Source organism: Talpa occidentalis, unplaced genomic scaffold (assembly GCF_014898055.3).
Source record: "Talpa occidentalis isolate TD23 unplaced genomic scaffold, MPIMG_talOcc4v2.1 talOcc4.16, whole genome shotgun sequence".
NCBI classification, from domain to species: Eukaryota; Metazoa; Chordata; class Mammalia; order Eulipotyphla; family Talpidae; genus Talpa; species Talpa occidentalis.
The window spans coordinates 53344093-53371100 of NW_023601653.1; the positions used below are offsets into that span (position 1 = coordinate 53344093).

General features: G+C 35.2%; 1 protein-coding gene across 20 annotated transcripts in view; it reads left to right on the plus strand.

Moving 5' to 3' along the window:
• Nucleotides 1-27008, plus strand: part of SOX5 (SRY-box transcription factor 5) — a 1024531-nt gene that overhangs the window by 818040 nt on the left and 179483 nt on the right. For all 20 annotated transcript variants that reach the window (XM_054696382.1, XM_054696384.1, XM_054696380.1 and 17 more), the window contains 2 exons: nt 4204-4376; nt 10115-10183. In XM_054696382.1, the coding sequence (XP_054552357.1) occupies nt 4204-4376; nt 10115-10183 (242 nt within the window). The remainder of the gene's footprint in view (nt 1-4203; nt 4377-10114; nt 10184-27008) is intronic.

The following is a 27008-nucleotide window of genomic DNA, read 5'->3' on the forward strand; positions in this document are numbered from 1 at the left end:
TGGTACGTAACATACACCTACATCTAAGTAAATAAATGCTTATTAAACTTTTAACTACTACGCTGATTAGTAGTAGTCCTCGTGTAGTTGCTTTTGAGTACTACTTTCACTTTTTGTAGAAACTACTTCATAGGAACTGGCGAAAGATTGCTGATACACAGACTATTAGTTTTTAAAATAAGTTTGGCAGTGTTTATGAAAGCAGAGTTTGACTTTATGTTTTCTACAAAGCAGTGACTTGCTGTGTCTCGGGATGCCAGTGAAGTGAAGTGATAGGAAGAAAATGATGAGCCCTGGGTCTCATTGCTTTGTAAAGCATTGACCCAGCTCACCAGTTAGGTATCTGACATAATTTTGAAGACAAGTACTTAATAACATATCTTTTAAATAGAGAATCTTATATTTTTAATCTGGGTTTTATATTTAAAAATAAAAGTATGCTCTTTCTCTCTCTCTCTCTCTCTCTCTCTCTATATATATATATATATATATATAAAGAATACATTCATATAAAAAGTATTTCTGTTCATTTGTGCAAGGGATATGAAGATCCTAAAATTAAAATAATGATAAAAACTTATTTTTTCATGTAGATGCAGGCTTACACTGCATTGATTATGGGAAGATGGAATTAACTCAACACTGTTTCCTGTTTTACACTCACATTTCTCTTACTAGGGGAAGCATGGTATAGTCAAAATGATTTTGTGTCATATCGTCCTGATTCTTCCAAGGACTTGTAAGAATCCAGTTATCTCTTAATTTACTTACTCATCTGCTCATTTAAAACCAGTTGCAGATTACTGTTTATTATATACCCATTTAAGTAAGGCACTTTGTAAATATCTTCACTACAAAAGGATTTTGAAATATTCATTTTATTACTATTTACATAGGAAGAAATTGAGTCTTCCTTGTGGACATCTGAACTTACTATTGGTCCTAGGTCCAAAAGCAAGGGAGTGTTTAGTGAATGAATGATAAATAAAATAACCCATGTTTTAAGATGTGTATTTCTGACTAGATTCTAGTCTATAAATGCAGTAAATTTAATGTGATACTTCTAAAAACTTTTTTTACACTCTAATTACAAGTGAAATGAATAATCTTTGGAAAACATTTATAAAATATAATCTGCACTAAATGGTAAAAGTTTGCAGTAAAAATAGTGTAGAATCATACTTTAAGATAAGTTAGCAAAAGTTTGACCATTGAATTCCTGCAGAAATTATATAGCATGCATCTTATTCATAAAGTCCCAAAACAAAACATCTAGCCAGGAGGTGTAACACAGGTGAAGACCAAAGTCAGTTCCAAATGCTCTCTAATGCAGCTGCCTTTGCACGGAAAGCTTTCTATAGATCTATTTAAATCCAGACATCTCCCTTTAAAAAGATGCTGAAGGGCCTTCCTGGTGGTACAGGCAGTTGAGCGCCACACTGTGAAGCTATCCGCAACCTCTGCAGTGCTGGTTCGATCCCGGCCAGCCGGCAAGAATCCTACATGGTGCAGCAGACATCTCCTGTCTCGCCCACTGCTCCTCTCAGCAGTGTATTTCATCAGTCTGCCTGTTCTGTTCCCCACTCTGTCTCTGGTGAATCCTCTCACCCTCCCGCGCATCTGGCCTGTACCCTGGTTCTTGCATAAATAAATAAAAATCTTTAAAAAAAAATAAGATTCTGAAGCAAAAAAGAACAATACTATTTTTTTCAAAATACATTGTAGAATGCTAGAAGGTAAGAATATTTAGTGTTGTATAGAGTAGAATATGAATTTATACTGTCATGTGATAAATGATAGTATTCATTACATAATTTGAATTTACTCCAACTTTTGAGAGTCTCTATTTCCATAAAGCACACATAGCTAAATTTTATCAAAGTTTGATTAAATTTGCTCTTAATAAAAAAGACCAATTCAGGGATGTTTGTAAGTTGTATAACATAACAAATACTCCTTTAATATCATTCATCCCTTTTGATAAGGGAGCCTGCTTTTTCTCTAGTTGGCTAAGACTAACACTGAAAGAAGCTTCAGTTGTAAATTTAGACTAAATTAAGTTAGTTTCTATTCATTGTATTTTATAGTTAATTCCACAAATTCTGCTGTGTTACCATGTGCCATGTTCTGAGGATATAATTGCATCAAATTTGTGCCCTTCTAGAGCTTTCAGTCAAGTAGAGACCCTTTCATTAGGCAACATTTTTAAAGGCAGCACTACAAATAATATTTAAGTCCTTCAAATGGAATGCCAGTTAAAAGCAACAACCTTCCATAAGAAAATTAAGCCAAATAAAGTCCTAGCCTTTATAACACTAATAGTTTAAGAAACACCAATAAAAAAAGTTTAAAGAAATTATAATAGTGACAATATCCATGTAGAAAATTTTCTATAGTGGGAAGAAAACATTAAAATGACCTACAATCCTAACACCTAGAAATAGTATACACAAATGATTCATTTCTGTTCAACTTTTTCACCTGGATTTATATTATGAACAAATTCCTATGTCATTAAATATCCTTAAAAGTAGTTTTTCATGAATGCAATCTATCACATGAATATCCCATAATTATTTGATTATTCCCATTTGACATTTTTATTTATAAGCACACTTATCTTCATTTCTTACAGTTTCCTTGGCTGGATATTTAGAAGTGAAATTACTACTTGAAAGTTGTAACGATGGCAGGATGTGATTTGTGTAACTTTTCCTAGAGTGGATTCCTAAAAATATGGTAGCAAAAGTTAAAGTTACTCTACCACTAATGATTGTGTGAAGATGCATATTAAACCATCATTTGAATATTTTCATTGGAAGATATTCCCAGTACATATTTAGATTATGTAATATTGGGATTCTAATTACAGCACTCAAATAATTATTATTCTGAAGTCATCATAAATTATTAGCAACACTTATTGAATATGGCTAGGTATTGGTAATGACAAGGTTTATAATGCATGGGTCTTGCCCCGTACACAGAATTTCTTTTCTAGATGTTTGTTCTCTAGCTTCTGTAAAGTATACAAAAAACATTATTTCCTTTCTAAATGGGCACATGCAAATTATCTAACTATAGCTACTACTTCCTAAAAAAGCACATGGTATTTCAGCATAAATTGGTAGGGAGCAGTGCAGTGGGATAGGGTAGGGTGACTGGGTTATAACAGATCTTTCTACCTAATTACATATACAGGTGGCAAATGCATTATTAAAATACTGTTTAGTGTCTTATGTTTGAAGTGAAAATTGTAATTAAAAAGTATGTTCTTTCCTACTAGTACTGCTTTACCATAGGGGTCTTGTCTTTCTGGTGATTTTTAAAAGAACAATTAAAAGTGATCTTGTTTCTGTTTCAGTGAACTGCTCACATTTCAGTGTACAATATAAGTATTTTAACCTGTCTAAAACATTCACTGGTATTCTAAATATCTTAGTTATGCTATTTATATTAAATGACTGCCCTTATTTCTTCCCCCCCAAATTGAATTTAACTATAATACTGGGTGGTCATCATGTGATCTCTTAGTTTTATAAGCACATTTCATTATATTTTTATATAACCATATAGTTTATATTCTCAAAGTTGAATATTTTCTCTGGTAGCTACATTTTATTTCTGAAGCAAGCCTCTGAGTGGCATATGAGAAAACAGCCGAATATTCAATGGATTACAGTTTGCCCCCTCCCGTTAAAGTAGGATTCCTTAGTTCTGATTCATCAAGATCCTTTATTTAAGAAAAGGAAAATCATATAGCTGATAATACCTTGATCTCTCTTCTTAATTATGATTGTTAAATTTCCAGGTTTTCATCTTGCCTCTTTAATTTGAGGAAAAACTGCTTTAGGCCAGGAACTATGTTTTAGACTTTTTATTTTGTCAGGCCCCAGCATAGAGCATAAAAATAATCATTGCTCAAATGACAATTTTTGATTTACTTTTAAAATAAAAGGGGGGAGGGAGGAAAGCTATGGAATATTATCACAAATTTTAAAAAATCAGAATAATTGTTTATGCTGATTTTTGTAATGAGTACAAAGCCATCACTTTTATGACTGAGTGAAAATCTAAAATGTTCATGTTCATGTGTTGGACCTTAGATTTGAAGTAGTCCTTTATATAACAGGGCCATTCATTGAAAAATCACTCATCTCTTTTCTTCTGTCATGTGTGTGTTATATTGTGATGTTATTTCAGGGACTCCTGAAAGCCTAGCTGAGAAGGAGAGGCAGCTCATGGGTATGATCAATCAGCTGACCAGTCTTCGGGAGCAGCTGCTGGCTGCCCATGATGAGCAGAAGAAGCTGGCTGCATCTCAGATTGAGAAACAGCGCCAGCAAATGGAGCTGGCCAAGCAGCAGCAAGAACAGGTGAGTGATATATGGTCAGACCAGGCACACAATGATCTTACCACTCCCCTGCCCTAAAAACATAAATAAAAAGGCAAAGCACCAAGGCAAGCCAGCACAAATCTCTTAGGAAGCTTATCAGTTCCTTTAGTGGTAAATAATGTGGAAGTAATTAAAATCAAAGTGAAATTTTGAGAAATTATGAGAGAAATAACAAAAGGAACACTGGAGAGTGAAGAGAACATTTCCAGTCAGGGAACATTCAGAAAGATTTCATATAACAGGTGTTTGGTATGAGCTTTGAAGAATAGATAGGTTTCAGCAAGTGCCGTGAATTTCCGGTTATGGGGCAGGCTGTTTAGGTAGGAGGCGATGAATAGTTTTTCAAAATAAGGCATGAGAATCTAATCCAATTAGGATAATGACTCTGGAAAGAGAAGGAATAAAGAGGTGAAAGAGTAGTTATGCTTAGAATTTTTTTGAAAATGGAAAAGGCAAGGAAAGATACTGAGCCAGCACAGGTGAAGAAGAGGATAAATTGGGAACATAGGTGATTTCATTATGTTGAATCTGAACTGCTATTAGATTGTCCAACTGGAGATATCTACCGCAAACAGAAATATCAACCAACATTTTGGAGAGAGGACTGAGCTAAATTTCTTAGACTGTCCACAGTGTGATGGTAGTTTAAGCCATTGGAATAATAAGTTCCCTTCTTATGTTCAACAAATACTAATTAAGTGCTTCATATGTGACAGACACTGTGCTAACTGCTGAGGCTACCTCAATTAACAAGAAAGACAAAGTCCCTACCTCCAATGGAAAAAGTCAGATGGTTGACAAAGAAAAAAGGAATGAACAATGTGTAAAGGCAGGACTGGATACAGTGCAGGTTTCCTGATTCCATGCAGACCGGATAAAGGAGGAGTCAGAGTCCTTAGTGGTTTTTGCAGGTCTTTTATTGGGGTTCACCAGGCATATGGCAGACAGGGGTGCTGGGGGGCCGGGAGGCTGGCAGGCCTCCCAGCCCCCAACAAATCTTCACTCTATCTGGGCTCTCTGGTGATCTAGGCTTCTCTTTCGGCTTCTGCTTCGGCTTCTGCTGCTGCTTCTGGCGTCCCCGTGACGCCGCCCTTAAAAGCACAGTCTTAGCTCAGCTGAATCCCATCTACCTATGCCCACACCCTATTCCAGGTGCCCGCCATCAGGCATGCATTCAGGACAAGGATTCATCGTCTATCCTGATGGCGGGAGGGCAGAAAAGCCTGATATTTTCTTTACCCTACACAATGTAATTTCAGGCAGTGATAGGTGATGTGAAGAAATGTAAAAGGAGTAATTTGGTAAATATTGATTGTCATGGCAAATTGGTATTTCTTACATTGGCTGGTTGGATCTGCTAATTGAGCTCAGATCAAAATGACTTCCAAGAGAGCCATATGAATATAAGAGGAAGAAGCATTTTCTACAGAGGAAAGGCAGTTTTAGAGACCTGAAATTAGAGAAGTGGTGATATTGTAAGAAAATGGAAAGGACCTGAGAGGAGATCCTGGAAGATTCTGGAAAAGAGCTGGTAGAGAGAGGAAAGTGAACATACCCAGAAGCAAGAAGTCCCTAGACTTGACATTTTGATTCTTCTTGTTGTTGGCCTTTAAGAATCTGGCTTCTGTGGAGTTTTAGTACAGAAATCAAACAGTAGAATGGACAGATATTTCAAGGGAAAAATGGAGGCAACCCCTAAGGACTGTTACCTAAAGCACGTTGGCAGTACTGTGAAGCAAAATCAAGGGTATCATGGCTTGAGCCTACATACAAAGCTGGCTTGTCTTTTCTAGGTCTGACTTCCTTCATCATCACAAATTCTGCACTTAGTCCACACACTATTCTAAGTAGAGAAGGACCATGATTTAGTCCAGGGCATTTGCACACATAAATATTGTAAAACCTCAGCTGCCTTCAGAGTGTCAGCTAGCTGAGTTAAAAGAGGTGAAGAAATAATCAGATTATATTCAAAGGGACCCTGTTCTTTCAATTTTCTCTTCTCTACTCCGTGGTTCTTATCTGCTTAAAAGATGGTGTTTTTATTTTTTAATGAAATGCCTGACCATTTCCTGAAGCATTTATCTGACCTGTTATTGGAATAGGGTCCATGTTCCTCCTGCTTTGCCCCATCCATAAAAGAGTCCCAAGCACTTGCCTCTGATAGTCTGTACAACACCAGCCTTCCTTGTCCGTGACACTCAGTGCTTTAGAATCTGAATTCTAGAAAATCCTGGGAGTACTGAAACACAGCTCAGGGTACTTAGAAGTATTTCTTTGTAGAAAACACTTTGGTGAATCTGAGGGCACACTTGCCTGAAAAATCTTAGCGCTCACAAATGGAGAACAATTTTCCTTTTATTCTTTTGTATTCTGACTCATCCCCAAATATTATCAGAGGAATCTAAAATGTTTTGTTTTCTCTGACTTTCTTTCTGCTTGGGACTTTAGAAATCCTCTCGTTGGAGAGATGGCAGGCAAGGATGTCACCACCGCCTGAGAGGGTATCATCGGTCAGGTTTCTAGATCCCTTCTGCTCTCCTAGGTCCTCACTAGTGCACACAGTAGCCACTGTCATGGCTAAAAAGATCTTTTCATCAGGACACAGGAACTCTCTGGAGGACATTTAATACTTATTGTTTTACATTTAGGTTAGGCTTATCTTCTATTAAAACTTCCTTTTCTGACCTTCCTGGAAGCTTGCCCTACTCAGCACACTGGTGTTGCAGTTAGAACACTTATCAAGCCTAGAACCCTTCAAAATTGCTCACCAATAGCCTTTCCAGGACTCTAAGCTCCATTCCACATTCATCTACTTAGCAGATATGTATTGAGTATCATTTTGATGTAGGTTCTGTACCAGTCAGTAGGATACAATCAAAAATAGTTTGTGTATTAAATTCTAGTTGGGAAGAGATTAACAATGAATAAACAAGTAAAATAATGTGGATTATGGTGAAAAATAAAGCAGAAAATTAGGGACGTGGGTGCCAGGCTAAAAAAAAAAAAACTGTTCTTTTAAAATATATGCTGAGGGCCTCCCCGGTGGCGCAGAGGTTGAGCGCTGCACTGCAAATCTGTGCACAGCCTCTGCAGCACCAGTTCAATTCCCTGCCGGCCAGGGAGAACCCCACATGGTGCAGCAGACCTCTCCTGCCTCGCCCGCTGCTCCCCTCAGCAGTGTCTTCAGTCTGTCTGCCTGTTCTGCTCCCCGCTCTGGCTCTGGTGAATCCTCTAACCCTCTTGCACTTCTGACCTGTACCCCAGTTCTTGTATAAAAAATAAAAAAATAAAAAATAATAACATAAAATAGTACTGAGAGAAGACCTATTGACAGAATAACATCTGAACCAGAGACTCATCAGAGGTGAGGGAGTGAGAAGTGCGGTTATCTAGGAAAATTGTGTTCCAGATGAAGGGGAGAACAAGTGTACAGAAACAGGAGATAGAAACTTCCTCAAGCAGTGTGGCAAGATTGGCATGACAAAGGGAGGAGAGAGAGGAGAAAAAAATCTGAGAACACAGGAAAACCATATAGTGCCTTGTATTGTTGGAAAGATGAATAACATATTTTAAAAGGAAATTTCCTTTTAAAGGATACTGGTTTATCATAGGATATAGAGAGCAACGACTGCAGCAGAAAGAACAAGTAAGTAAGGTTATCTCACCAAACCACACACTGGACAACAGTGGCTTGGAACAAGAGGAAATTTGGGCAGGTACGATGTGGTCAGTTTCTCCGTACATTAAAGGATTTAAATGTTAGCTGAGATACAGATGACATGTAGGAAGAAGGAATAAGACTTGAGTAAATGAGATGCTCCTTTTCCTACACCTTCTTTCATACCTTTCTACAGAATTTTTTTTAAGATTTATTTATTTATGCATACAAGAGCTGGGGTACAGGCCAGAGATGTGGAGGGGTGAGAGGATTCACCAGAGACAGAGTGGGGAACAAACAGGTAGACCGACTGAAATACACTGCTGACGGGAGTAGTGGGCGAGACAGGCAGATAGTCTGCCTCGCCATGTGGGTTTCTCCCTGCCCGGCTGGGGATTGAACTCGTGCTGCAGAAGCTGCAGATTCTTTCATAGTGCTGTGCTTAACCCTTTGCACCAACAGAGAGGCCCACCTTTCTACAGAATTCTACAAAATTTTAAAAGTTTCCCTAAAATAAATTGAAAAGTTTAAAATAATCATAATTGTACCTGTATCCAATAGAAATAAGAATTCATGGTGCAGCCATGTAGACCCTACCCCACTGTGTAGGTTCTTTACTTTTATTCTTTGTCAGCAACTCTGTGTGTACCCATTTATTTATGAAGCCTTAGCTTTCTGATACAGAGGTTAGAGTTTACTTTTTGTGATGAAAATTATAGTGACTATAATACCATGAAAATAAAAATTAGATCATATTTATAAGAATTAGTTTCAGGAGATTAGAAGTCACATTCCCATAAGAAGGTCTCCTACCCACTATCCTGTAATGAAATGTTTAAAATTTTCTTCTCATATATTTATTCTTGCATTTTTCATCAGTATTCATTCTATACTCCTTTTGTATTAGGCATTGTACAAAGTGTTTGTGGTAAGCAAAGTTTATATATTACTTATCCTTGCTATATTTATGGATTTCTACCTAGGAGACTGAAGATGTTAATTAAAATAAAACTAAATATAAAATCATAGCATGTGGTGTAGTATTAAGTAGTTGTGGAGGATGTTGTGAGAGCAATAACCAGGTGGTGATTGTGATAGTCCCTGACTTAGAAGTGCTTCAGGTGATCACATTGATTTCTCAGTCCTGAGTTTAGTTTTGAACCTGTTGAGTTTGAAGTTCTTTTGAAAATGTTATTGGATAAATGGCTCTAAGCTTAAAGCAAAGATCTAGGGTAGACAGACAAATTTACAAGCAGTTGGTGAACATATGGTAGTAGGTATGGAGGGGAAAGAATGGAGTCTAACCTACACATGGAAGCCTAGACAGGACCATTGCAAATGACAGAGAAGGAGCACACCAGGGAAACATGATGTCATTAGAAGCCAAGGAAGAAAGTACAGGATCAAAAGAAATCACTTGAGTTTTGCATTCTAGTGAAAGGTTAACCAGTGAGGACTAAAAATCACTTCATGTTAAAAAAAAAAAAAAGGAATAATGGTGACTTGATTAAGAATCACATTAGCAAAGAAAGGGAGCAAGAACCAGAATGGAGTGTGTTGAGCTGACAGTTTAAGGGTTTGTAGGTGGTAGAAATGAGGATAGTCTTTACCAAAAAAAAAAAAAAAAAAAAAAAGGGAATATAAAATTTCACTAAGGAATACAGTAGCATTTGACAAGACAATGCTTCTTTGAACTCTTTGGCCACAACAGTCCCCTGTTCATGTAACACTCTGATAGCAAAGAGCTGAAAATGTCAGAGGCAGTTCTTTCTTAATAGGTTGCCTGCAATGGGAATCTCTGAAATTCTTTAACATTTCATACTCGATTAGATCACTGTTGTGTAGTTTCTTAGGATCCATTTTAGGATTCAAAGAAATACACATAATTACTCCGAAAGTTTAATTCCTTATCTGTCCCTACTTTAGGACAAATTTCTGGTGCTGTAGGGGCACAAGCACATCTAAATCATTGTCATGTCCTTGGAGAAATAGAATATTGGTGATTTCCCCTTGGAATTACAATATGCTTTTAAATTTTTTATGTGCTATTTCTCCACAGATTGCAAGACAACAGCAGCAGCTTCTGCAGCAACAACACAAGATAAATTTGCTTCAACAACAAATCCAGGTCAGAAATCATAATTTCATACTTACTTCCCATTAAAAATATATGTTTATTTTCTTTCTCATTCTTAGGTGACCTAACTGAAATCACTTTCCAGGTAAAATTTGCTTTCACCCTAATTCATGATGTGGCCTCCTGGGCCATGAGAATCTTGCAGATACTGGCTTGCTTTGACTTTCACCCTGTACATTGTCGTAGAGAACTATTAGAAGTAATTTCCTTTTCTTTAATGGTCAACATGTGCCTGTAAGTGTTCTTCATGGGGAAGGCAAGGGAACCCTAGCAGAAAGGTAGAGCAGGTTATCAGTTACAGAGCAGTGGCAGAGTGTGATAAAGGTGGAAGTTAGGGATAGTTATAATTTGCTGTTTACATCAAATTTCATCCATGGATATTGCCTAGAGAAACCAAATATGAGGAAGCTATAATCTCTATATCTTTGTATGTGGAAGTTCACAATGAGCAGAAGCAGCATGAAGGAGGAAAACAGCTGTATTGATAATGAAAAAAGTAATTTGCCAGGAAGAACAGGAATCTAATTCATGGAGCTATGACTTCAACCCTACGAAACATCATCCATCTGGAAACCACTGTTAACTTTGCAGTCAGCTTATCTGGGGAGAAATTCATCATTCTTTTTGAAATTATATCTTGAGAAGCCAATATGTTTTATTAAGTGTAAATATCATAAATGTCAGAAGCAAACATGTCAAAATTATTTCATTCATGCATTAATCATGGTTAGACTTCTTTGCTCACAGAGTTTATCCCATTTTATCTAATTGGGTCAGGTACAGTTAATTTCTTTACTCTGGAATGTGCAGCCCTGTCAGGGTTTACTTACTTTTGTTCTACCTGAGATTTGCTAGAGCTGGTCACAGCTTCAGTGAGATAGAGAATATCAGTAGTGAGATATTCCATCCAGGAATCTCTGGCTTCCTTAACTGTAATTGTGAGTAGCATGTGTAATGTGACATATTACCTACGTATTGATATTGTGAGTGTTGTTATTCATTGGTTAAAACTGTTCATTGGATTTTATGCAATAGGCTAAGTGTGCTAATTTATAGTTTTAGTTGATGGTACTAGGTTATCAACATTTAAAATTTTTAACTATTGAAAATATAAAGAATTAAAATTATTATCCCTACTTATCATTTTAAGTAAGAGGCAACTCTATAGTCAGCTATATAGACCCTTGCAAGTCACATTGTTTCACTGTCATTTGGTACAATGGTGCACAATTGGGTACCAGTAATCTTAAAATTTTATAATTTTTATGTGGTTGAGACAGTCTTTTGAAAAGCAGAATTGTAAAAATAGATCTAGACCTTTGTTTATAAGTATGTAAAAGGTTCAGTAAGCTGTGTTTTCTGACCCTTTAATGTTAGTCAACACTTTCAGTGCTGCTAGGGGAATTGTTCCACAATTAGGATCACTTTATTCAGAATGTGGATTTTAAGCTTTGTTATTATCACAAAATAAGAAATGGATTGATTTCTTGCTCCAGGGTATGAAGCTCTATAATTTATAAGTCAGAGTATTTTAAAAATATGTTCTGTAAAAAATGATCAGTCCTAGAGATCTTATGCCTGCAGAGTACAGAATACCATCAGTTACACCATGGTGCTAAAACAAGTGACTTGCCTAAGATCGCACAGCTAGTGATTAGTCTACTTTTCTGATTGAATATAAATTTTTTTGACAGAAAATTTTCTGTTTTTAGAAATTTTGCTGAGTTTGAGAATTTTAAAAGTTTAGAATTTCTGTTTCATCAAAATAATAAATGGCTAGTCTCCACTAGGTCACAAAATTAACAATCCAATTGTATTTTTTTCCTAAAGGAAAATATTTCCTAAAGAAATACTGTCATACTGATGGTAATTGGGGGAAACTGTAAGAGATGTTGAGGTAGTATATCTGTGTATTTGTTCTCTTTTTACTGTTAATACATATGAGTGATACTAAGTGAATCAAAACCCATCAAGCTTATTTTTAGAAAACATTGTAGAAAATAGGGACTGCTTCAGGTAAAAAGTAAGGACTGGTCAAGACTATCTGAAAGGAATTCATTTTCACAATGTCTAGTATGTTCACTAAGGTCATAAATCGAAGATATATTTTTAAAATGGTTGATTGGGGCAGTCTTACAAACACTTAATAGTTATGAAAGTCACAATATATTGTTATATATAAGTTATAAGTTTATATAAGTTATTCAGTTTATTGAGAAATTGTTTGAATAGTTACTGGAAGCACTGATCTAGAGGCATGTGCAGAAATAGAAGGTTAAAAACGTAGAACACGCCTTCTCTTCCCTTACATATAAAATCTTAGCAGATTTTATAGAATGTTTTCTTTGCCTTTCCTTTTTTCTACTTTCTCTTTTTCTTTAGCAACATAGAACAGGAGAAGAGGAATAAAAATCAAGCATGCTATATGAAAGGCAAATAAAATTTATATAAAAATGTATTTTTTAAAAAGTCTAGTCAGTGCATACCTAATGACATACACTCATGTAAGAATTTGCAGAGATTAGATTTTCTTTGGTACCTGAAATGTCTTATGTAATATTGATTGAATGTGAGCTGTAATTTTTTTCTCCTTAAATATGAAGTCTTAAGACTTTGTAGAAAAAAACATTATCAATTTATTCATATTGATTGCATCATTTAAGATATTTTGTGCCATTGTTGCTTTGGACTTCAAAGAACAATGTATTGTAGTTCCTACAGTGATGCAACAGTGGATTATACTGGGCTATAGTTAAGATCTACAATTAAGGGTACTTTTAGATCTTGGTTTAGTTATAAATATACATGGCATTAACTTTGACCAATGTTGGTAAAGGTAGCCATTCATAGATGGGTTAGATAGATCTGTTAGATGGTTCAGATTGACAGGGTGAGGGAGCAGGGCAAATTTCCGTACTTGGATGCTAAATAATAGGAAGATGATATTCCCCCAACAAGTTCTTTATTCTTGAAAGTGGAATTTATTTATTTATTTTTTAAAGATTCATTTATTTATGCATACAAGAACTGGGGTACAGGCCAGAGATGGGAGGGTTGAGAGGATTTACCAGAGACAAAATGGGGAACAGAACAGGCAGACTAACTGAAATACACTGCTGAGGGAGCAGTGGGCAAGACAAGAGAGGTCTACTGTACCATGTGGGTATCTCCCTGAATGGCCTGGGATGGAACTTATGCTGCAGAGGCTGCAGATAGCTTCATAGTGCTGTGCTTAACCCCTTGCACTACCAGGGAGGTCCGAAAGTGAGATTTATTTAAAAGAGAAATTAATTTACACATCTTTATTCCTTTTTAGTTGTATGAAAGAAATGTATGAGCAAGTTTATAGATGTGTCTATACACAAGCTGCACATATTCTTATAATCCAGGCCATTTAAAATTTCTTTTGGCCTGTTAATTCTTTCTCAACTCTAGATAGAAAGAGTTCTGGTAGATTTGATTCTGTAGTTTCTTATTCCAAAGAAAACGCCATGGGAACTTGCAAGTTAGTTTTATTTAATCACTTAGGATCAATTTTTATGAACTATTTTTATCTCTTTAAAACACAACATTAGCTCTAAAATTGCATGATTCTCATTTGATTGAAAACTCAATCTACACTACTTCCTTTAAGAGAATTTAGAGTTACAGTGTTCTGCCAAGTTTATTCACATAATTCATTAGGATTAAAGGAAGAATAAAGTTCTTTGTTACTCTTTGCAATATCATAAATCAGTTTATCCTACAAATAAAATAATGCCAGAAAAGCAGAAATTCTAGCTTCTCTCCAGAATGTGTGTATTTCTTAACACCAAGAAGTTTTAGCCACCTTTTTATACTAAACAGTAATCTTCTCCTTGATATCTTTATTTATTGTCCTTAAAATATAGATCTTTTTGTATTATTGTATCCAATTAATTTTTAATGCACATTAATACATAAGATGAAATTTACAATATTTTGGAGAAAAATAGCTTTCAGGGTTTTTCTGAGGGTAAATTTTGCTTTCTTTCTTTCTTTTTTTTTTGTGGGACCCTCGCTGGTGGCCAGGGATCGAACTGGCACTGCAGAGGCTGCGGCCAGCCTCGCAACCCAGTGCTCAACTGCTGCGCCACCAGGGGAGGCCCAACTTTTGCTTTCTTTTTACTTTGTTACATGTGCTACAATGCCCAACTTTTAGCAAATTTATTAAGTCCTTTTTTTATATTAAATCGTCCTATTTCTAATACTGATAGGTGGTTTTTGTTTCCAATAAGGATTACAAATCAGTGATTCTTCCTTATCCCATTCACCTCTACTCAACTTCTATTATAGCAGCAAATTGAATTTTCCTGGATGTCCAAGTTGCCTTTAGTCTTGGAACTTTGGATGGGACAAGGCTTCTATAGCTTTGGGGCATATGCAACTTGGGGGCATGTGTGGTTTAAGTTTCTTACCCTTTTCAATAAAACGTAATAGAATTTAAGTTTCTTATATTAGCATCTAATAAGGTCAATCCAGCAACATACTCTAGTTTAAAATCCAGTTAAGTTATTTTTAAACACAAATGTAAATATATTGTATGGCTTTTCAAATGCTAATTATAATGATTGACTGGGAGCAAAGTATCTGAACTTTCATAAGAGATTTCACAAATTTATTGCTTTCCCCTTTCTGATAAACTTTTCAACTATTGTTCATTGTGTTCTCTTGGGGTCAAAGAATTGGTATTTAATAATTCCCTGTCATTGTTTCTGATGCATAAGTGAAGCATGTATAGGACTTAGTAGTAGCTTTGGGTGACTGATTTTGTCTGGAGTTAAGGGAAGAGCAAAGGACAAATTCTTGTATTCTTAGTCAGGAAATGTACATTGCACAATGTGTAGAAAAGAACTGGGCTGTCAAATTGGCATAGGATTCTATTTAACTGAATGAAATGCAATTTTAATGATATTAAGTATTTTTGTTAAGATAGAGTGCAGGTTCTCTAGAATTAGACATACCCATCTCTACATCTTCACACCTCACCTACTGTGTGATCTTGGAAAAACTGCTTAATCCCTTGGAGGGATAAATCGCGCATTCCTACCTATTAAATGAACTTATTACACCTAAGACACACCTGGTTAGTCTGAGGATTAAATTGGATCATGCCTGGCATTTAGTGAGCAGAGAGTGCTAAAATATATTGAGTAAATTGTTAGATTATGTTCTGTTTGTATTTCTGATGATGGTGATCTATTGAGTATTTCCAGCAAATGAAGAATTTTTAAGATAAAAAGAATATAATCTACATGGCAGTAGCCATGAAAATTGTGAGTTCAGTGCTCCAAATTCATAAGATTTTAGAACTACTAAGGATCCTTGGTAAGTCTTTATTTGGAACTATCTTTCATTTTAACATTTGAAAATTGAAACCAAGAAGTTCAGAAGATTTTCCCAAAGTCACACAAGTTGTTTACTTGTGGGACAACAGCTGAAGTCCAAGTTTCCCAAGTCTCAGTTTAGTTCATTTTTATTACACTAGTGTTCTGCCATTTAAAGCTTAATGGTCCAAAGTTTTAAAATGAGTGTTCTTACCCTGGGAACTTATTCTTACAATGTAAAAATACACTTGACTTATTATATACAATTGAATGATTAAGTTGCAGTTATGGGCTCAACCAATTTGTGATAAAGGTTTCATTTTATTTGAGCCAAAGTTCTCTGAGCTCATTAAGAGTTTTGGTAATTCTTGATAAGTTATTATGCAGAACAAAATCCACTGAAATATTGTGTTGAAAACATAATAATGTTAAAGGTGAAATAATAGTACTTGACTGACCTGCTGATTTATGATTTCTTTCTCTGAGTGTGGTAAGTTGGAAGCATTTTACCCTTCCCCCTTAAAAGACCCCACATGCATTATGAGCACAAAGAGATTGCAAAGTAACCTTGTCTCTTTAGGAGACTGGAAATGCCAAGAATAAACACCTTGCAATTAAGGTAGCATTTCAGCCTGAGAAGGAAATGCATTAACTCCTTGAGCCACAACAAATGTTTTGCCATATGAAATAAAATACACCACAGCTGGACAGGATACAGTTTTTGGCATTCACATAGATTATTAGTGGATAAAATATGGCGATAGAAGGAAGTGGCTTTAAGGATGACTTTCCTTTCTTCCTTATACTTTCTTGAAGCAGAGCTTCATTTAAGAACATAGGTGGCCTCTTGACAAAGAGTAGATGGTAACTACAGCTGTCCTTACTCAGAGGAAGCCACTTTAAAATCCTTTAAGCATTCATATATATGAATATATATAAATTTATTTCTCTCTCTGGACAGGCCAGTCTCTGTAGATAAGGAGAGAAAAGTTGAGTGATAATGCTTATATACTTTTGTTTTTATTGATAGAATTCTTGCTGCCTGGCTAAAGGAGTACATGAAAGCAGCCATGCAGAGCCCAGTCTTTACACTGTGCAATCCTCTCACTCAGAGAGAGCTACTTGAAAATACTTAAAGCTTTAATTTTTAATAGTCTCCCATTATTCCCTCCTATATAGCAAATAATATAATTATGTTGTTATTTTTGACATACCAGCTTTGAAGATCAACTTGGAAGCATGAAGATTTACTTAGTTCCCTTATTGCAGACCTGGCATCCTCTCCTGTTCTCTCCCTCACCTCATGATGTAGTTTTATATAAGCCATTTATGTTTTTCCGCTGGGTACTTTTAAACACTAAATAGTTTACTTGCACCTCTATTCTTGTTTCATCAATTATAAATAGCGTGTCCTGTCAAATGAAGTTGGCCTCTCCTCTCACAATTTCTATTATTTGCATGTTTACTCTAAATACATATAATGTGTGTGCGTGTATGTATATATCTGTGTGTGTGTATTCACACATACCTGTTAAGTAATCCTAAAAGTTGAAAGTCAATAAATGGTCTTTCTTCAAATCATACATCTCTATATTATCTTTTGGATAGTCTGATAGGGTACTGTTTTTTTACCTTTCTGTATAGCTCTGTTTTCCTAAAGTTTTGAATTGCTTTTTCTCTTTTTTCCTCCTCATGTTTTTTGCCTATTAGCTTCATAAATTGTGCCAGATGCTAAAGAATAAACCAAATCTCTGGAAATTCCTTATTGTGCACGCCTACTTCCTGGTCCTCTGTCCTCTACTTTCACTTAGCTAGTTTGACCCAGCTGATATTCTGGGATGTTCTTTATGATTCTCCAGAGTTTGAATTGCTGTTTCCTCCATTGGCCTTGGTTTATGTCCTTTGTTTTGCTCCAGAATCATTTCAGGGAAATTCTTTAAAGAAAAGGAGAGGCAGTGGGTTGCACAATATGTAAAGCTTCTGGACTAAATGTTCTAAATGTATGCATATAGAATCATATCCTATTTTACCCTCTACTTGATTAACAGTTTGGCAGTAAATAAAATTCTAAGTTGGAAATAATTTTCCTTATATTTCAAATTCATTTATTATCATCTTCTAGCATCTATGAGAAATACAGTGTTGATCTGATTTTTATTTTTTGTTGGTGATCAATATCATTTTCTTTCCTGAAAGCTTTTAGCATCTTCTATTTACTGTGACATTTTTGGTAGGATGTAGACAGTTGTTTTTCATTTATTGTTTTGTAAACCCCCTGAGTCTCTTTGTCTAAAGAACTCTGTTCTTTTGCCCTGGAAAAGCGTGTTTTTTTGTTTTCTTTTGTTTTCTTTTGACTATTTTAACTCCTTTCTAGTTCTTCCTGGATCTCTTGTTAAACAGATACTATATTTCCTAGGTTAATTATATTTCTTATGCTCATATAGTATCTCTGTTTCTTGATTCTTCTTTCTAGGGCATTACCTAAAATTTGTTTTCTAAGATTTTTAATTGAATCTTTATTTGAGAAATAAACTTTTTAATACCATGAACAACTTCTTGTTCTTCATTCTTTTTTAAGATTATCCTAGGTTAATGGTTAATTTCTTCTTGAATCTCATAATAAATGAATATGAAGGTGTTTGAAAAAATAAAATATCTTTCCTTTAATTATATTTTCCTCTATTTTTTACCTGTTTGTTTAACTCGCTATTTCTTTTTCAGCTTGAAGCTCTATTCAGATAGGATTGAAAAAAAAAAATATTGGTTACCCATTCATTAAGAATGAGATAAGAAAAAGAGATTAGAAACTGACTAGAAATGGACTTACCAAAAGGTGGTCATTGTTTTAGTGAGAATAGGAAGGTGGCCATAAACTACATGAACTCTCAGTGTCAGACAGAGAAGTCTTTATCCTGGTACCCTAGTGGTCTTTCCATTTCTCCAGGCTGTTCAATTTCTGTCAAAAAAGTGTGATGTGGCTAGGGTAGAGGTAGATTGATGAGTGCCGCTTTCATCTGATACTACTGTTTTCAGCCCAGGTCTTCTTCCTGCTCTCCCTCTCTTACCTGGAGTTTCAAATCCCAAGACTTTTTGGTGGCCCAGAAGGCAAATTAAGTTTTGTTCTGACTGAGGCTTCCTCCAGGTACACTCTATAGTCTATTGCATCCACTTCCATTAATGAATATTCTACTATTGCTCTTATCTGCCAAAAATTTGGTCAGATTTGTTGCATCTTACTGTTACCTCATGTGATATAAGCCTATCACTGTATTTGCTTTTCTAAAATCATTTTAATGGTGCCTCAGCAACAAATGGAGATAAATACATTATTGGTCTTAGCACATTGAATGGTCATTCAGGGAAAATATTTAAAGTATTTTTTTAAATAAGAAAAATATTCAGGACAGTAGCCAGTATCTAGAAATTCATGAGTCCTTGTTAAAAAAAAAATTGCTTTTTATAGAAAGGTGAATTTTGAACTGAATTTCATGTTTCTAAGATATCCTATGTACAATATTTTTTATAGTTTTCTTGATGGGTATAATGGGGACAAGCAACATAAATATAGAGGGTTATTATCCTTTTTCTCTCTATGATAAATTTGCCATATGACTGTTTACATAGAATATTAAATTATGACCTTAATATTTAAACTATTTTTAAAAGATTTATTTATTATTTATGCATAAATGAACTGGGTATGGGCCAGAGGTGGGGGAGAGTGGGGGAAAGGATTCACCAGAGACAGAGTGGGCAACAGAACAGGGCGGATCTACTGAAATACACTGCTAAAGGGAGCAGCGGGCAAGATAGGAGAGGTCTGCTGCACTATATGTGGGTTAGCTCCCTGGCCAGGGATTGAACTCAGGCCACAGGAGTGATAGCATTGAGACTTAACCCCTATATCTCCAGGGAGGCCCAATATTCACCCAATATGAGTGAGAGCCTAGTTGAAATAACCTACTCGTTGACTATATTAAAGTGATATTGGCAGCAGTTTTTGAAATCTATAATATCGCTTCTATAATTAATTTTCCTGACTTGCTGTCACTGAAACATAAATAATACATTTCATAGGTGATTTTTTTCTTTTCTCATCTTTTATATAGCATCTCAAACAGTCTTTTTTTGTTGTTTTCCTTTTGCCATTATTCCATTTCTGTGTTTCTTCTTTACCAGTTTTTGCAGTGTGATTTCTCAAATGGATCTGGGGTTCATTCAATCCAGTATAGCAGTTCTGGCATTAGTGATACTGGTCCATAAAACGGACTGGCGGCAATAGATCCCATGACTTTTCAGCCTGTTTTCAAACAACATTACTCGTGGAAAAAGTTGAGACTGCTCTTCACTGTGGATCTATAGTCCATACCTTATCTGCAAACAAAATGGGTCAGTAGAGCTTATATAAAACCCTAGGAACATAATCACCATATTGTAAAAAACGAAACAAAACATAGTAATTGAACAATAGAAAGATTTGGGGGGATATCGACCAGAAGTCAATATGTTTGCCTACAATAAATTTATTTCAATTCACCTTAATTTACAAATTAGTGTGATGAAGTTAAGGCTGCAGCAGCGAGTGCCCACAAAGTCTTTTGAAAGAATCTTTGTCTCTTGTCTTTAAAGAGAGTTGTCAAATAGGTGGAATGTGAAATGCTAATGAGATTAACAGAGTCAACATAAAATGAATTATTCTAGGAAGAGAGTTACATCCTGAGTCAACATACATTCCAGGCCTCTCTTGCACATGGCAAATCTATTTCAGCACTCTGTCTAGCCTGAGTATCAGTTCTATTCACAAGCTGGTAATGTTTCATGTCCTTATGGCCAATGAGAAACTGAGTTTTCACACCACTGTGTGTACATGTGGTTAGCTCTAATTTTCTTCAGAAAAGGAAGCTTAACAATCAGATAAAATGGGAAAGGAAGAATAAATAGAAGATTGAAGAATTTTCTTGATATTAAGGTGGTCCCTCCTTTTCCTTGAAGGAGAAGCAGAAGGAAAAAACTGGACTTGTTCCTTCTCAATGGCTATTCTAAAAGTGGTGAATTCTAACTCCTCATCATACAGGAGCTCACAATAGTGTTTGATAAAGTTAATCAGTTCTACTATTACAACTTTCTTCCATTGGCCTCCACAATACTGAAGTCTTGTTTTTTCTCTTTAACTTTCTGTCTCTCCTCCGTCGCATTTGGTAGATTCTTCCCATTCTTAAAAGACTAACTTGCTGTAATGCTCCATTATCTGACTTCTTTATCTTCACTTGCTTCCTAAGTTATCTCTTCTACTGGCTTTATATACTGTCCTAAAAATAATGTCCAAAATTTATCTTTCCATCCTCAGTCTCTCTTCTCGATCTGAGAGTCAAATAATCAATTGCCTGTTCTGTCTATTTAAATGAATAATTAGGGGGCTCAAATGTCACATTTCCAAAACAGAGCCTCAATTATCATCCCCAAACTCATTCTTTCCCAATTTATCCAACTATGAATATGATACCATTTGACTAATACTGTCACCAAAGACCTAGGAGCTTTCCTCAGATCCACTCATTCTCTTAAACCCCATGCAAATTTCATCAGCCTTGGTTTTATCCCCCAAATCTACCAGTTTGTCAACTCCCACCACCCCATTATTTAAGTCAACTTTGTTTCTCACCTAGACTACTGCTAACCAAGTTGGTCATTTATTTCCTCCATAGACCCCTTAAAAATATTTTTCACACAGCTGCTAAAGTGATTTTTTAAAAATTTGATTTTGCTATAACTACCAGAACCACGTCATTTAAAACAAATGCACTCCCATTTTCCTATTCTATAGAGCTGGATTTGATTAGACCACTGCCACATCTCTAACTTTTCCCCTTATTTCTTCCACCCTAAAAACCTGTTTGTTTTTTTTTTTTTTTCTGGTTGGAAGTAATATCACAGAAATGATCTAGCATCAGAACACTGTTATATGTCATTCTTGTGGCCTGTACTACTTTATTTAGCTCATCACATATCTTAGACCCTTACTTCAATCTGGTATCTCTTCAAATGCCACCATTTTCAGGACTGTCTTTGACAGTCTAATCCCAAATAGTCCATACATCCCCCCTCATCTTGATCTCTTATCCTTCTTTCCTTTATAGCACTTTGGCGCTGCCCCCTTTTATTTACCTGGTTTTGCTGTATACTTGCCACCACCACATATATTTGACAATGAGTTCTGTAAGGTCAAAGATTTTATCTGTCTTTATCACTATTATACTTAGAAACCCCTATAACAGTTCCTTGCATATAATAAGAACTCAAAAGTATTTATTGAATATAAAGGAATAAGTGAATAAAGTAGGGGCACGTTACCCACTCTGGAGTACAAAATAATAAGACAGTCTTCTCAAGGGACTAACATAGGTATTTGGGGATCCATCAATTAGATAACCAACATTCTTTAGTACTGTAAAAATATTTGTAAGATCTTTTTGTACCATACTAGTGAGGAGTCCATTGCTTAAGTGCTTAGTACTTTGCAGAGATCATTTTATCTAATTATCCTAGGAATTCACATAAGTTACAGCATTTTCTGCATTGAACACACAGTGGAACCTAAGGGGAAAATGCAGGCTAGAGAGTAGAGAGGTGAGAGAGAGAGAGCTGATTCCAAGATCTGAACAGTTAAAATACTGTGTAAACTAAAAAGATGCCTTCCTCTTTATTGGAGCAGTTATGAGTAATTTAAATCAGATAATCTCTAGAAGATAGTAGTAGTTGATCTTGATCTTATCAAACTGAATCAAACCTATGGAACTGGCAATCTGGTAGGATTTTTTTTTTTTTTACAATATATAATTTTGTTGTATTTTCTACGGTAAACCAAATAAGGAAGTGTCCTTTTATAAATGGGGTAGATAAATATTTATAAATGACTGAATGATCTGTTTCACATAACCGATTATTGCATTTAACTAAATTTCTACCTGTAAATGTCAAATAGATTTCATGTGAAACACAAATATCTTTCAAGAGAAGTATTATACCAAAAAAGGAAATTTGAGGAGGATTACTAATGTACTTTCATAGGTAAATATGTCTGAAAGGTAAAGTAGTGAGTTGATTATGATTGCATGTCATATTTACTTACAGATTCATATTAATACATGTGTGTGCATTGTTTGTGTTTTTGAATTAGTCACTTGATTTTCATTTTCTGCATACTACTAAGGTATGTATTTAAGTTTTTAAAATTTTTTTCTCCTACCATAGCCACCATATAAATCTGAATATATATATATTTACTTCTTTCCTACTTGTGTATTCCTTTTCACAACTTTTTATACCTGTATATATAGCCGCTGTTGACTATCCAGCATACTCACTGGTCATTTCCTTTACCCTGCTGACTTTACTTTCTCCTATAGTTGCTTTCTTTGGCTAAATGTTCCCCCCTTTTTGTTATCCATTTGCATTTTATGTTTCCATTGAATACAAAGTTTTGCACTAATGAGCAAGAAGATGTTTTGTTTTCATTTTAAAGTAAATTATTTTAATTTCTAAGGAGAGATACAAGAAGGAGAGAACAGAAGAAAACATAAACAGGCACAGCAGAGGTTTCCATGGAGTGTTAGTATAATATATTATTGCAGTCTTTTCATGACAGAGGGTGTGTTGTCACGAGTGCCCGTGTCATGCAGCCAGAGAAAGAGGAGGGACTGTGCTGCTGTAAGTAAATCAGGAGATAACAATAAAATTTTTCTGTTGCCTGGTGGAGGTGTTTAGGATGTGTTTTCTTTATATCTTCATCCGCCCCTAATTGAGGATGCTTTAAAATTGAATGACTAGCAGTCAAAACGTGTTTGCTTCAAGCTGAGAAGAAAAATGCTGGTGTCTCCGCTTCCAAAGTGATTGCGCTTTGTACACAAGTGACAGCTACAGTCACTTTGAGTGACTGATAAGTGGGAAGCTCTGCCACTTATCAAGGAATGCAGGCTGAAAAGAAAAGACTGGAGCCGTTTAGATGCTTTGGCATGTTCAAAATAACATCTTACATCAGTCAGCCTCAGAAGCACTAAGAGACATTTTAAATGAAATAATGCATATAGATATGTGGTATATGTGTATGTGTACATGGAAAGAGACAAAAACTCTTCAACAAGCAAGTAGTTGCAAAGGGAGAACATTGATTGATGTTAGGGGTCAGTAGTTGTGAAATGGATCAGTACTTAAATTATTTGCATACATTTTGATGAAATTCACCATGAGTTTGTAACATCCAAATTAAAAAATGCATAAAGCGCCACAATTACTTATATAAGCAACTAGCTTTGACCAAACAGATGCCTTGAAACAACTGAATAATAAAAATATCTTCCACTTAGGGAGAGCAGTTTCCACCCTGTGTAGGAATACCACGCTCATTCCCCTCATCTCTTGTAAGCATATACAATACATGTTTAAAATATTTTATATCTAATTTAAATAGTAATACTATATAATAAAAGAGGATAGGGTTATATTTATTCTCAATTTTAAACAAATTTCAATCTGTGCTAATGAAAGAACATATAGATTAACTGGACCATAGGTACCACAAATAGAAACTTCTGAAAATGACAGTTTTTACACTCAATTATTTGGTTGACACATACAGCACATGTATGTCCTGTAACTTTTCTGGAACATTCTTCAAATTTTTGTGTGCTTATTTACACCAATTATGTGTTCTTCTCTGCTCTCTGGATGACTTATACAAGAAGCAATATACCTCAATGATTTTCTGCAATTACTATGCTGTCTAGTTAAATAACTTGTTTCAGTACACTTGCTTTGTTAAGCCAAGTTAGCCAATTTTAGGTTTGGAGATACAATTCCAATACTAAGATGAAATCTTCCCTGCCTTGTGCTTGTATCTGGGGAGGCTCCAGATCATACTGTATATTCTCTTAATCATACTGTATATTTTCTTGATCATTCTGTATAGTCTCTTAATGCTTTAAGAAATAGCCAACTGCAGGCTACAGGAGTATAATAATGAGCCTGGTAAATTATCTCACTGTTCTCAATTGCTCTTGGACTAAATACTACTTGTATTCATGTTACTGTATGCTTTTTGGATGTTCCTGAAGATAATCATTTAAGTGGTAGGAAAGAAAAGTGTATTGGGACAGTCCGACCCTCAAACCAGTCTGTGAACTGCTGTAAGTCCCCAAAGGAAAAGGTGCCTTCTACACTCACTGGAATTCAGCTGATTTCTCCATTCAAGACTTTCTTGACTAAGAAAGGTGATTGGTGATTTACATGCTGGTGTCAGCACCTAGCCTCATCACAGACCACCACTTTGAATAGTACTCAGAACTTTTTAACCAATCCATGATTAATATAGAAAAATAGACTTGATGGATAACCCAGTCTAACTTTTTCTTCTTTTGTTGCTGGAGAATATATGGCCCAGAAATGATAAGGACTGTGCCCAGATCCCATAACTAATTAGATGTAGACCTTGGTCTCTCAGTCCTGGTTAATCAGATTAAATAAATCAAGATCTTAAGGGCTAATGAACACGAAAGGAGCAGCAATTCTGAGCCCTTCCAAGGGAGATTTTTGCTTATCTAGAATTTGAAACATATTTAACCTTTTGCTAAAGAAATTTAGAGCAATATTTGAATATTTCCATAAAATTGTAAATGACACATAGCCTAAGAGAGAACAATTAGGAATTATTAATCAAATTCTGAATGACTAAAATTATCAGCATATCATTTGGGACAGAATGTAAACAAAACTTTCCTAATATTTATTTCATTGGTTTATAGTGGTTCCTATGTTTTAAAAAATGATCATTTTCATAGCGAGCTAGTATCTCTGACACATTTTGGATCAAAAAACATATTATTAAAGTATATAAACTAAGGGGAAAATAATGTTCTGACATGAAGGTAATGTCTGATATGTGCATCTCCAAGAAAGTTTTATTTTTTTTTATTTTATTTTTTTTAGGGAATAATATGATCTTTGTAATTAATATCAGGATGTTATTTGTAACAAATAACACATTGTGAGATCTTGCTTTTAAAAATCATATTTATACAAGGGTGGATTTTTTTTATTTTTGGTTGTTTTTGATTTTTGTTTCTCTTTTTTGAGATAACATTTGTTTACAGCTTTGTATAAGATTTAGGGCAAGAGGTTAATACCTCTTCAGATGTATGTTATCATACCACATCCACCATCAAAGTAAAACTGAAATATTTTAAAGGATCTTTTTGGCCTCTTGGTAGGTTTTAAAGACTTAAATTGTGAAATTAATATATTGGCAAAGGGAAATATTTTCACATTGTCATTGATTTTTCTTTTTTACCTGTTGTAAAATAATGCCCATTCTCCAGCTTCTCCCTCTAACTCTACTTGATATATTCTGTCATTTATCTTTCTATTTCCTATTGTTTTAGAACATCATCTTTTTGCTTTATTCTGCAGTGAGTGCTTCATTCTTGTAGGGAAACAGAAAAGCAAGGTCTTTCTTTAAAATTTTTATCCCTTGGGACATTGAGTGAAGTCTCTTTTGTGATTAAAAAAGGCTGCTGCCCTTAAATGCATTACAAGCTCAATCTTGAGGTGTACAAACACATCCATCAACACATCATTACTTTAAACTCTCTTAGCCTGTCTTCTGCTCCCTCATACTTTTTTTTTTTTCCTTGTGCTCTTACCCATTTGCTTTGTCCCAAGTGATTTCCACGCTGGTGACACGAGTTCACTCCCAACAGTTTTCTTCGCAGTAAGAATTAAAGAAGAAGAACCCACTGCACTGATAATTATCCATCAGATGTTATTTTGTAAATACATGTCTTTAAAAAATAAATTTCCAGGTAGCATGAAAACATGAAATTTATTCTCTTTGGAGAGTTTAGGTATCTTGTGAATCACACTTTTTCCAGTAGTATCAATTGTATTTTATTTGTCTTATGTGGCCACTGTAAGGTACAAATGTTAATACAGCTGAGCAAAAATCCACTTTAAGTAATGGTACAATTAGTTTCTAATCCATCTGGTCAATCTGCCCTCATCTATGCTATGACATAATTCAAATATCTGATGATTTCCCTCCTGAGGATAGTCATTGTCATTGTCGTAGACATAGCATAACAAAGATTAATAGCAAGAAAAAGGAAAACTATGAAGCCAATCAGGGAGATTCTTAGATTATTCAAAAATTAAAGGAATGACTTGCCATATTTCTGAGGCTAACTGATATAGTCAGGTCATGCATACTATCACTTTGTCCACCCTGAGACGATTATCAGTGACTTCTGATGTCAGGATATGCTGCTTTCCTCAGTGGCCCTCCTTTATCTGATCAGCTCTTCAGAGTTCTGTTTTTTATCTAAAAGGGTTTATTTTATTTGAAATGTTTTATCTAAAATCGCTAAGCTTTTTAGTACCCTATGGTAGCCACATGGAATTAATATTCTACTTTAGACCTTCTC